The sequence below is a fragment of the Doryrhamphus excisus genome, linkage group LG7, assembly GCF_037039965.1.
Source record: "Doryrhamphus excisus strain RoL-2023G ecotype Guam linkage group LG7, RoL_Dexc_Guam_v1.1, whole genome shotgun sequence".
Taxonomy (NCBI): Eukaryota; Metazoa; Chordata; class Actinopteri; order Syngnathiformes; family Syngnathidae; genus Doryrhamphus; species Doryrhamphus excisus.
The window spans coordinates 3,592,926-3,605,655 of NC_136363.1; the positions used below are offsets into that span (position 1 = coordinate 3,592,926).

At 37.2% G+C, this 12,730-nt stretch overlaps 1 protein-coding gene across 3 annotated transcripts in view; it reads left to right on the top strand.

Moving 5' to 3' along the window:
• rbms3 (RNA binding motif, single stranded interacting protein) overlaps positions 1–12,730 on the top strand; it is a 283,637-nt gene that overhangs the window by 25,010 nt on the left and 245,897 nt on the right. Inside the window, exon 5 of one of the 3 annotated variants that reach the window (XM_078791915.1) lies at positions 8,467–8,661. The exons of the other annotated variants lie outside the window; for them this stretch is intronic. Within the exon in view, the coding sequence (XP_078648041.1) occupies positions 8,587–8,661 (75 nt within the window). The 5' untranslated portion in view covers positions 8,467–8,586. The remainder of the gene's footprint in view (positions 1–8,466; positions 8,662–12,730) is intronic. 3 annotated transcript variants of the gene reach the window in all.

The window sequence follows — 12,730 nt, forward strand, 5'->3', positions numbered from 1 at the left end:
CTGTTACATTTGTTCACTTCCTGCTTTCATAATATAATTTAAGTTTGGGTTTTTTGTTTTTTTATTTTAACCATTTTAATTTTTATTATTTTAATTTTAGTCACGTACTGCAGTACGAGGTGATATTACCATCCAATGGCATAATGGGTACCATAGTAAGTGTCAATATAGTGATATATATGGCACATCATGACTGGTACTATTGTAGTATTGGTAGTATTAGAAGTATTGGATGACATTTTTAGCTAATTGGTTATTTTTTAGCCTTATGCATTATTTTAGCTGTTTGAAGATGAACTATATCAGCAAGTATTTGTGATTTTAGAAATGAATTGTAGGCGGCATTATGAATTATCCTTACTGACCTTTTTTTGCAGTACATTTAGCGAGTGAAGATTACTTTTATAGTTATTAGCCCATATTTACACACAATAAGTAAGATATGGTAGAACCAGAGATTAATAAAGAGTGTGGAGTGATTTTCTGATTGAGAACAAATTTTTGCTTTGTTCAATATTGAAAAATTTCTTGCCACCTTATGTTATGTATTTGTAATATGAGGTTTTCCGGCTCATATTTCCATCTTAACAGCCTTCTTGGCAAAAATGTGGATTGATCACGATGCATTATAGCCTGGGAAATATGGAACTCTTAGCTGGCTTTCATATGCCGGCTGAAGCAGGAGAGAGCATTGTTCTCAGACAAAATATTCCAGGATGCTAAATAGAGCATAACTCAATTCCAGTTCCTATCTAACCTCCCTCTGAGCCTCATTCGAGAGCCAGAAGACAAATAACAGAGAAGGTGCATTGAACTAGGGCCGTACTTGACATCACACACCGTCAAGGAATAGTGATTGAAGAGAATTTGCTCCAGTTGTAATTGGGTTAATGGTGAAAGGGTAAAGGGGGTGGGGGGGGCATCGACCCCAACCACACAGACTGATTCACGAGTGGAACACGTCTGTTGAATTACAATTCATCCACCATGTGAAAAACGTCCCTCTAGTCATGCGCTATCGCACTGGCATTTCCTTCAGGCGCCTAAAAAAAAAAAAAAAAAAAAAAAGTGAGGAATTCCCAAAGATCAAGAAAATAGCCAATGGGAACAGTGAACATCACTCGGATTGCCGGATTCATGCCGACGCTAGCAGGTTTCGATGTAATGGGCAAAAAATACATAGTAATGGTAATGGTTTAATTTCATTTGAACGTGCGTCAGATTACAATTGAATGCATCACATAATCAGTTCACAGTTCCACAAGTCCAAAAGGAGTAGGAAGAAGCAAAGCTTATTAAATCCTACCCCTCCATCTGGTACTTATACAATCCGTAACTGTTACATTTGTTCACTTCCTGCTTTCCTAATATAGATTAAGTTGTTTTTTTAATTTTTTTTTTGTAGTTTTATTTAAAAATTTTTTTTACATTTTTAAATTGTATTTTTTATTTTTACTTTTTTATTTTTATTTGTACTCCGGTTTACTCCCACATTCCAAAAACATGCTATGTTAATTGGTAATGGTTGTATTTCATTTGAACATGCATCAGATTACAATTGAATGCATCCCATAATCAGTTCACAGTTCCACATGTCCAAAGAGGAGTAGGAAGAAGCAAAGCTTATTAAATCCCAATAATGCCAGTTTTGATTATGCGCCTCTGACTCGTTTAAAACGCAGTTAAATATGCACCCCATTACAGACAATATAGTCATTGTATTTATTTTTCTACATTTTATGTTTGTTCCAAGGGCCTCTGGTTTGTAAAGAGCTGGTAGAACCATGGTTGGTTTTATGGAGGTCACTCAGTACAGTGAGCGTGCGCATACATATTCCCGACACTGTTTATGCGACGCATTAATTCACATCAAAAGCAGATCATAATATTTTTATATTCGCAAAGAGGGGAAAAAGTAGCACAAACTGACAGGAACTTTCAAGACTATTTAGGGCAGCGGTTTTGAAAGTCTGACGAGCTAAACAGCTACATAACATAACCGCAAAATGCTAATTGTATGTATTATTAATGTTGAAAAAATGTAATTTCTTCACAACACGCGTCACTGACCCTTATGTCGAACATTAGCTCTTCTGTTTTGGTGAACTTTCAATGTAGTGTTTATGCATTGTGAATCAACTATGCTATATATATCACGATATTGACAGTGACTATGGTACCTATTATGTCATTATATGGTCATATCACCTACTTCGGTACGTGAAAAAAAAAAACTACATTAGGAAAGCAGGAAGTGAACAAATGTAATAGTTACCGATTGTACCCATTATGTCATTGTATGGTCATATCACCTCGTACTTCGGAACGTGACTAAAATTTAAATTTAAAAAACTTAATTTTTTAGGATAAATATTTAAAAAAACAAACTTAAATTATATGAGGAAAGCAGGAAGTGAACAAATGTAACAGTTACTGATTGTACCCATTATGTCATTGTATGGTCATATCACCTCGTACTTCGGAACGTGACTAAAATTTAAATTTAAAAAACTTAATTTTTTAGGATAAATATTAAAAAAAACAAACTTAAATTATATGAGGAAAGCAGGAAGTGAACAAATGTAACAGTTACCGATTGTACCCATTATGTCATTGTATGGTCATATCACCTCGTACTTCGGAACGTGACTAAAATTTAAATTTAAAAAACTTAATTTTTTAGGATAAATATTAAAAAAAACAAACTTAAATTATATAAGGAAAGCAGGAAGTGAACAAATGTAACAGTTACTGATTGTACCCATTATGTCATTGTATGGTCATATCACCTCGTACTTCGGAACATGACTAAAATTTAAATTTAAAAAACTTAATTTTTTAGGATAAATATTAAAAAAAACAAACTTAAATTATATGAGGAAAGCAGGAAGTGAACAAATGTAACAGTTACCGATTGTACCCATTATGTCATTGTATGGTCATATCACCTCGTACTTCGGAACGTGACTACAATTTAAAGTAAAAAAACATTTTTTAGGATAAATATAAAACTTTAAAAAAAATTAACAAAAAAGCCCAAACTTAAATTATATAAGGAAAGCAGGAAGTGAACAAATGTAATAGTTACCGATTATGTTACCCATTATGTCATAGTATGGTCATACCACCTTGTACTTTGGAACGTGATTTTATTTTAATTTTATTTATTTTTTAATTTAATTTTTTTTTATTTCAATTATTATTTTATTAAAAAATTACAAACGTACAAATAAAAATAGTAGTCAAAATAAAAACATTTAAAAAAATACAAATAAACTAAAAAAATAAGACAAAAAAACAACTTAAACTATATTATGAAAGCAGGAAGTGAACAAATGTAACAGTTACTGATTGTAAAAGTACCAGATGGAGGGGTAGGATTTAATAAGCTTTGCTTCTTCCTACTCCTTTTTGGACATGTGGAACTGTGAACTGATTATGGGATGCATTCAATTGTAATCTGATGCATGTTCAAATGAAATCAAACATTACCGTTACTTTGAAACATGCTAATCAGGAAATCGGTCATTGAACAGACTGTGGTATCCATCCCACATCTGTAATGCAGTCCTACTGTTAGCAATTGGCTCTTGCAGGTCTGTTGCTCAAGCAACCCTCATTGGGAAGCGATGGCCTCCTGTGAGTCGGTTGTAGCCATGCATGTCCGGTTTCATATTTCCTCTCCCATTAGGAACTGCATCGCTCTCGTCTGTGTTGTGATGGACCATAATGACTCGTTGGAAAACTGCCTGGTGTTTATCAAATGTCTCCTTGCAGGGTTGGTGAACCACAATCAGTCCGCCATTTTTCAGCAATTATGAACTTGGAGATATACAACACGGTAGTCCCTTGTTTATTAATTAGTTAATTGGCTCCAGACCTGACGATGTGAATTTCTGCAAAGTAATATTACTTATTTGTACATACATTTTTTTTTGTCATTAATTAAAACCTGAAGGTGGGCTGCACGGTGGTTGAGTGGTTAGTGCGCAGACCTCACAGCTAGGAAACCAGAGTTCAATTCCACCCTCAGCCATTTCTGTGTGGAGTTTGCATGTTCTCCCCGTGCATGCGTGGGTTTTCTCCGGGTACTCCGGTTTCCTCCCACATTCCAAAACCATGTCTATTAGTTTATTTATCCATGTTTATGCTTGCAAAAAAACACTAAACTCATCGCACAGTAACTTAACACTCCAAAGGTGTACCTAAAAATATACAAAGAAGTACCAATATGAGTTTTGAAGTTTCCCATTCTGCATTGTGTCTGAGCAAAGCAGTTCATTGGAGGACATGCGGCATAGAAAGTGGTTCGTGCGCAGGCCACACAGCTTGGAGACCCGAGTTCAATTCCACCCTCAGCCATTTCTGTGTGGAGTTTGCATGTTCTCCCTGTGCATGCGTGGGTTTTCTCCCACATTCCAAAACCATGTCTATTAGTTTATTTATCCATGTTTATGCTTGCAAAAAACACTAAACTCATCGCACAGTAACTTAACACTCCAAAGGTGTACCTAAAAATATACAAAGAAGTACCAATATGAGTTTTGAAGTTTCCCATTCTGCATTGTGTCTGAGCAAAGCAGTTCATTGGAGGACATGCGGCATAGAAAGTGGTTTGTGCGCAGGCCACACAGCTTGGAGACCCGAGTTCAATTCCACCCTCGGCCATCTCTGTGTGGAGTTTGCATGTTCTCCCCATCCGTGCATGCGTGGGTTTTCTCCGGGTACTCCGGTTTCCTCCCACATTCCAAAAAAAAAAACATGCTAGGTTAATTAGCGAAATTGTCCATAGGTATGAATGTGAGTGTGAATGGTTGTTTGTCTATGTGCCCTGTGATTGGCTGGCCACCAGTCCAGAGTGTACTGAAAACGGCTGGGATAGGCTCCAGCACCCCCTGCGACCCTTGTGAGGATATGCGGCAGAAAATGAATGAATATTTTTTTATTTTGGAGTCATATTGGGACATGTTTGTATATTTGTATTATATACCTTTGGAGTATTAAGTTGCTGTGTGAGGAATTTAGCACTGCCAGCACTGCCAAAAAAAGCTTCTTCAGTGACTCACGATTGCCACGGTATTTAAACAATTATTATTGTGGGTGCACGGCCAGAGTGGTTAGCGCTCAGGCCTCACAGCTATGACACCCGAGTTCAATTCCACTCTCTGCGATCTCTGTGTGGAGTTTGCATGTTCTCCCCGTGCATGTGTGGGTTTTCGCCGGGTACTCTGGTTTCCTACCACAGAGATGGCCGAGAGTGGGATTGAACTCGGGTCTCCTTGCTGTGAGGTCGGCACGCTATCCACTCGACCACCATGCAGCCCCTTTTTAAATATCATGATCCCTTTTAATTCATGTTTCAACAATAACTATCCTATTTCCTCCAAGCTTTTCACCTTCATGCAGCGTACTTTCAATTTCCCAGCCACTTTGAATGTGACCCTTTTTATTACATAATCTTGAACTCAACACCGACTGAACTGATGGGGTGTAGCCAGAATCACTTTTTTTTCTCAATTTTTTTGTTGTTAATCACTGAAAGACCTTTTCTAATGTGCTTTTTCAGGTTTAAACTTCTAATCCAGCTTATTTTCTATTTCCTACTCCATCATTTCTCCTTTTTTTTTTCAGCTTTTTGTCTCGCTCTCCGCCTTTTTCTGCCTTACCCAGATGCCCAATTTATGTGTCCAGTTGATCCGAAAGCTATTAATCTGGTAAGCCAGAATCAATACCTTCCCTTATTTCTACTGTACAAATAAAAGTGGCCTATGAGATAATTATATCCCCCCCCCCTTTTTTTTTTAATGTTTTGTTTTGGTCATCCAGATTCCTCTACAGGTATTGATTTAGTTTGCACATACTCTGCACACCAGGGCCCTTAAGAGATTTGTTGAATTTTGTCTTCATTTTACTATTTTCATAGGGTTTTTGGGGTTCTGCTGACTTGCGCTCATTAAAAAAAAAAAAAAAAAAAAAAAACTTGAAGCGCCGAAGAACTGGAGTCTGAGGCGGAGTGTCGAATTTGGGAGAAAAATTTTTATTTTTCTTGCAAACATTAACTTTGCTACGTAAAGACATGAAAGCCCCGTCTCTCAAACACAACAGGAAGCGGAAAACCCCCCGTCCCTTGCGCCCACCCCTCTGGGTGGTAACCCCCGCCCCCCCCCCCCCATCGATCGTTCCGGGGTGAATTATGTCCCGGTAACCTACCACTACAAAGTAAATGTTTTGGAGGGGAATTTTCACAATATTTAATATCGCTAAATAGAATTTTTTTTTTTTTTTTTTTTTGGCTGTGGGGTGAGGGAGTGTGTGTCGGGGGTGCTCGGGCTCTCCAGTCAACCGATCAACAAACACACAATTTTTGCATTTATTTTATTTATTTTTATTTTATTTTATTTTATTTATTTTTTATTTTATTTTTGTTTTATTATTTTTTTTTATTTTATTTTTGTCATGTTCCGAAGCACGAGGTGATATGACATAATGGGTACCATAGTAACTGTCAATATAGTGAGATATATATATATATATATATATATATATATATATATATATATATATATATATATATATATATATATATATATATATATATATATATATATATATATATATATATATATATATATATATATATATATATATATATATATATATATATATAGCACATTATGACTGGTAGTATTGGATGACATTTTTAGGTAATTGGATTTTATTTATTTTTTATTTTTTTTTATTTTTGTCACGTTCCACATAATGGGTACCATAGTAACTGTCAATATAGTGATTATATAGCGCACATTATGACTGGTAGTATTGTAGTACTTTTACAATCAGTAACTGTTACATTTGTTCACTTCCTGCTTTCCCAACATAGTTTAAGTTCTTTTTTTTTTGTTTTATTTTTATCCTAAAAAAATAAGTAATTTTTATTTTAATTATTAAAAATTAAATTAAATTAATAAAATTAAAATTTATTATTTTAATTCATTTTAATTATTTAAATTTGAGTCACGTACTGAAGTACGAGGCGATATGACCATACAATGATATAATGGGTACCATATTAAGTGTCAATATAGTGATATATATGGCACATCATGACTGGTAGTATTGTAGTATTGGTAGTACTAGAAGTATTGGATGACATTTTTAGCCTTATGCATTATTTTAGCTGTTTTGAAGATGAACTATATCAGCAAGTTGAATTATTTGTCATTTTAGAAATAAGTAGTCAGTATGTTCTCTGTAGGCGGCATTATGAATTATCCTTACTGACCTTTTTTTTTTTTTTTTTTTTTTTGCAGTACATTTAGCGACCGATAGTATCATCAACCTACTTTTTAATCAAAGTATCTGATGACTCATTGTCTTCAAGGCGGTAGCTTCATTTTGCAGCCGGTAGGGGGAATCGACTGCTCGCTCGGTCGCCGCTTTTCCGTCTCTCTCTCTCTCTCTCTCTCTCATCCCTGCTCCGTTTCTCCCATGTTGTGTGTGTGTGTGTGGGGGGGGGAAACCAAAAAAAAACGCTGCAACCCACTGGTCTATGTCTGCTCGCCTGCTTTAAGACCCTCCTACCAGCTGGGCTGAAGAAAGGAGGCGGCACTCTCTGTTCGCAAAGCCTCGGACGAGCCCCCGTTTACTGCCCTGTCAGTGTGAAGGGGAAGGAATGAGAGAGAGAGAAAGAAGGCGAGGAAACCGGAGAACAACTGTGTGACAGAAGCAAAGAGAACGAGGCGGGCTGCTTTAGAAAGGAAGAAATAAGGAACACATACACAGTATTCCCAAAAGCAGGAAGAGGAAGGAATCGCAGATGCTTTTATCCACTTGACTTCTTGATGAAATCCACTTGACTGGACGATCCAAATTCCTGGAAATACCAATTGGTGCTGTATTCACCTTTTTTTTTTTTTTTTTTTTGGAAAACAAGAACAATTCCGGAAACATCTCCGGTTGTGGTGCGTTCATCTGTCGCTAGTTGGTGCTGAGGATATTTTAGCTTCTGTCAAACAGGACATCGGATCAAAGTACAGGGAAGAGAGAGAGAGAGAGAGTGGAACGGAGCGAGAGCCTGAATCGGTGTGTGTGTGTGTGTGTGTGTGTTTGTGTGTGTGCATGAAAAGGGAGGTCCATTAAAGCAAAAGGGAAAAGTGGGAATAGCCGGAATAGTGAAAGTGAACCCACAGTGTCCTCGTCTGTGTTCCTTTGCCATCCCTTCCCTTCTTCTTCTCTTCTTCCTCCTTTTCCTCACCCATTTTTTTTTCCAAACATTCCAAGGACCGCCGGCTTCCTTTTTACTTCCCGGTTTATGACAACTTATCCGATATCCAAGCGCTCTACTCTCGGATCAAGTTCTTAAGGGAATATTTCCATTCATCAAAGCGGCACACGCCTGAAAGACATTTTCCGGTCTCATCCTTTTTTTTTTTTTTTTTTTTTTTTTTTTTTCCGGCTGTTCCGCAGGACATAAACCCGGCATCCCTTCCGGTGGACCAGACAGAAAAAGGAATTCTTTATAAGCTTATATCCCATCCATCCCTGTGTCACTATTCCCTGCCTCAGTGCTAAAGGATTTCCATCTACATGGGCAAGCGATTGGAGCAGCAACCAATGTACCCTCAGTACACCTACTATTACCCCAATTATCTTCAGACTAAGGTATGCCACTCTACACCCACTCCCACTCCCACTCCCACTTCCACCCAACCCCACCCTCTTTCGCTCCCTCTCGGCCTCCAACACACCCACTTCATCCTCGTCTCATCCTTGAGTGGACAGCTGGCCTTGGTTGGGATGCTTTCACAGGACTCGTACCTCTGGACTTGGGCTGATTTCGAGTGTGTGTGTGTGTGTGGGGGGGGGGGGGGGGGGTGGGGGGGTCAAGGCTAGATGGTGTGATCTGTTTGGTCAGCCTTCGGAACTTTTTACCGGGAGCAAACCGAAATAGCCTTCATCCATCATTCATCCGTTTCAGACCAATGAGTCTCTCGGGCATGGATAGAACTGATAAGACCATCGGTAGTCCAGGTTTCTTACATAGTAACGTACTTGCTGCCACCCGCAACAAGTGCGACTTAGACTCCGGTGTGACTTATGTAGGTTTTTTTTTTTGACATAATTATGCATTTTTGACCCTGTGCGACTTGTACTCTGGTGTGACTTATGTAGATTTTTTTTATTTTTTTACATAATTACGCATTTTTGGCCTTGTCCGACTTATGTATGTTTTTTTACACCTAATTATGCATTTTTGACCCTGTGTGACTTATACTCCAGTGTGACTTATGTAGGTTTTTTGACATAATTATGCATTTTTGACCCTGTGCAACTTGTACTCCGGTGTGACTTATGTATGTTTTTTTTTTTTTTACATAATTACGCATTTTTGGCCTTGTCCGACTTTATGTTTTTTTACACCTAATTATGCATTTTTGACCCTGTGTGACTTATGTAGGTTTTCTTACCTAATTATGCATTTTTGGCCTTATGCAACTTATACTCCAGTCCGACTTATGTATGTTTTTTTTTTTACATAATTATGCATTTTTGACCCTGTGCGACTTATACTCCAGTGTGACTTATGTATGTTTTTTTGACAATTATGCATTTTTGACCCTGTGCGACTTATACTCCAGTGTGACTTATGTATGTTTTTTTACATAATTATGCATTTTTGACCCTGTGTGACTTATGTATGTTTTTTTGACAATTATGCATTTTTGACCCTGTGCGACTTATACTCCAGTGTGACTTATGTAGGTTTTTTTGACATAATTATGCATTTTTGGCCTTGTGAGACTTATACTCCAGTGTGACTTATGTATGTTTTTTTCTACCTAATTATGCATTTTTGACCCTGTGTGACTTATGTAGGTTTTTTTAACCTAATTATGCATTTTTGACCCTGTGCGACTTATACTCCAGTCCGACTTATGTATGTTTTTTTTTACATAATTATGCATTTTTGACCCTGTGCGACTTATACTCCAGTGTGACTTATGTATGTTTTTTTGACAATTATGCATTTTTGACCCTGTGCGACTTATACTCCAGTGTGACTTACTGTATGTAGGTTTTTTTGACATAATTATACATTTTTGGCCTTGTGAGACTTATACTCCAGTGTGACTTATGTATGTTTTTTTCTACCTAATTATGCATTTTTGACCCTGTGTGACTTATGTAGGTTTTTTTAACCTAATTATGCATTTTTGACCCTGTGCGACTTATACTCCAGTGTGACTTATGTAGGTTTTTTTGACATAATTATGCATTTTTGGCCTTGTGAAACTTATACTCCAGTGTGACTTATGTAGGTTTTTTTGACATAATTATGCATTTTTGACCCTGTGCTACTTATACTCCAGTCCGACTTATGTATGTTTTTTTTTACCTAATTATGCATTTTTGACCCTGTGTGACTTATGTAGGTTTTTTTGACATAAATATGCATTTTTGGCCTTGTGCGACTTATACTCCAGTGTGACTTATGTATGTTTTAAAAAAAAATGCATTCTTGGCCTTGCGCGACTTATACTCCAGAGCGACTTATGTATGTTTTTTTTTTTTTTTTTTTTACCTAATTATGTATTTTTGACCTTGCACGACCTATCTGAGTTCTTAACTGAGTTCCTAAACTACTGCATTGGACAGTGTTTTTTTTTCTGTACTGTATACTGTATTTGCTTCATATCAGTCGTATTAGTGCGTATCTCGGGATGGGTACTGAAACGTTGTTCCATACTACCACCGGTGCCTGATGTTAATAGTAGTAACTGGTGCTAAATGAATGCAGACTCACCTGCTACAACGGCTTTGAAGGTAATATCGGGCTGGAACCGTCTTGAGAAAGGAAAACTTGAGTCTGACGCTCTTTTATTGGCCAACTTAATACAGACAGTAGTGCTGGGTTCAAATGCCCCCACACACATTTTGCAGTAGCGTTGCCCTCAGTGATAGCACAATACTTCCTCATTATCAACCAATCATGGCGAGTGAAGTGCACGGAAAATATGTTTGGGTTTGCTGTGATAATTCTGACAATTGTTCATATTAGTTAATGTATTTATTCAGCTTATCAGTGTTGTGGTGTATGCTGGAGCCTATCCCAGCTGGCTTCGAGTAACAGGTGAGGTACACCCAAGACTGGTCGGACTTAGTAATCGTTTTCATTCATTCATTCATTTTCTACCGCTTATCCTCACAAGGGTCGCATTGGGTGCTGGAGCCTATCCCAGCGCGTCTTGGGGCAAGAGGCGCGGGGTACACCATGGACTGGTGGCCAGCCAATCACAGGGCACATATAGACAAACAACCATTCACACTCACATTCATACCTATGGACAATTTGGCGTCGCCAATTAACCTAACATGCATGTTTTTTACCCGGTGTAAACCCGCGCACACACAGGCAGACGGTGTAATCGAACTTTCAAAGTTGTAATATTATCCCCCCCCCCAAAAAACAACAAATGGAGTTTGTTTTTTTTTATGGACAATTTGGAGTCGCCAATTAACCTAGCATGTTTTTTTTACCCGGTGTAAACCTGCGCACGCACATGCAGACGGTGTAATCAAACTTCAAAATTGTAATATCACAAAAAAAACAAATTTAGTTTTTTTTTATGGACAATTTGGAGTTGCCAATTAACCTAGCATGTTTTTTTTTTACCCGGTGTAAACCTGCGCACGCACATGCAGACGGTGTAATCAAACTTCAAAATTGTAATATCACAAAAAAAACAACAAATTTAGTTTTTTTTTTATGGACAATTTGGAGTCGCCAATTAACCTAGCATGTTTTTAACCCGGTGTAAACCTGCGCATGCACAGGCAGACGGTGTAATCAAACTTCAAAATTGTAATATTATCACAAAAAACAACAAATTTAGTTTTTTTTATGGACAATTTGGAGTTGCCAATTAACCTAGCATGTTTTTAACCCGGTGTAAACCTGTGCACGCACATGCAGACGGTGTAATCAAACTTCAAAATTGTAATATTATCACAAAAAAAACAACAAATTTAGTTTTTTTTATGGACAATTTGGAGTTGCCAATTAACCTAGCATGTTTTTAACCCGGTGTAAACCTGCGCACGCACATGCAGACGGTGTAATCAAACTTCAAAATTGTAATATTATCACAAAAAAACAACAAATTTAGTTTTTTTTTTATGGACAATTTGGAGTTGCCAATTAGCCTAGCATGTTTTTAACCCGGTGTAAACCTGCGCACGCACATGCAGACGGTGTAATCAAACTTCAAAATTGTAATATTATCACAAAAAACCAACAAATTTTGTTTTTTTATGGACAATTTGGAGTTGCCAATTAACCTAGCATGTTTTTTTACCCGGTGTAAACCTGCGCACGCACAGGCAGACGGTGTAATCAAACTTCAAAATTGTAATATTATCACAAAAAAACCCAACAAATGTAGTTTTTTTTATGGACAATTTGGAGTCGCTAATTAACCTAGCATGTTTTTTTTTTTTTACCCGGTGTAAACCTGCGCACGCACATGCAGATGGTGCAATCAAACTTTCAAAGTTGTAATATTATCACAAAAAAACAACAAATTTAGTTTTTTTACGGACAATTTGGAGTTGCTAATTAACCTAGCATGTTTTTTTTTTTTTTACCCGGTGTAAACCTGCGCACGCACATGCAGACGGTGTAATCGAACTTTCAAAGTTGTAATATCACAAAAAACAACAAATTTCGTTT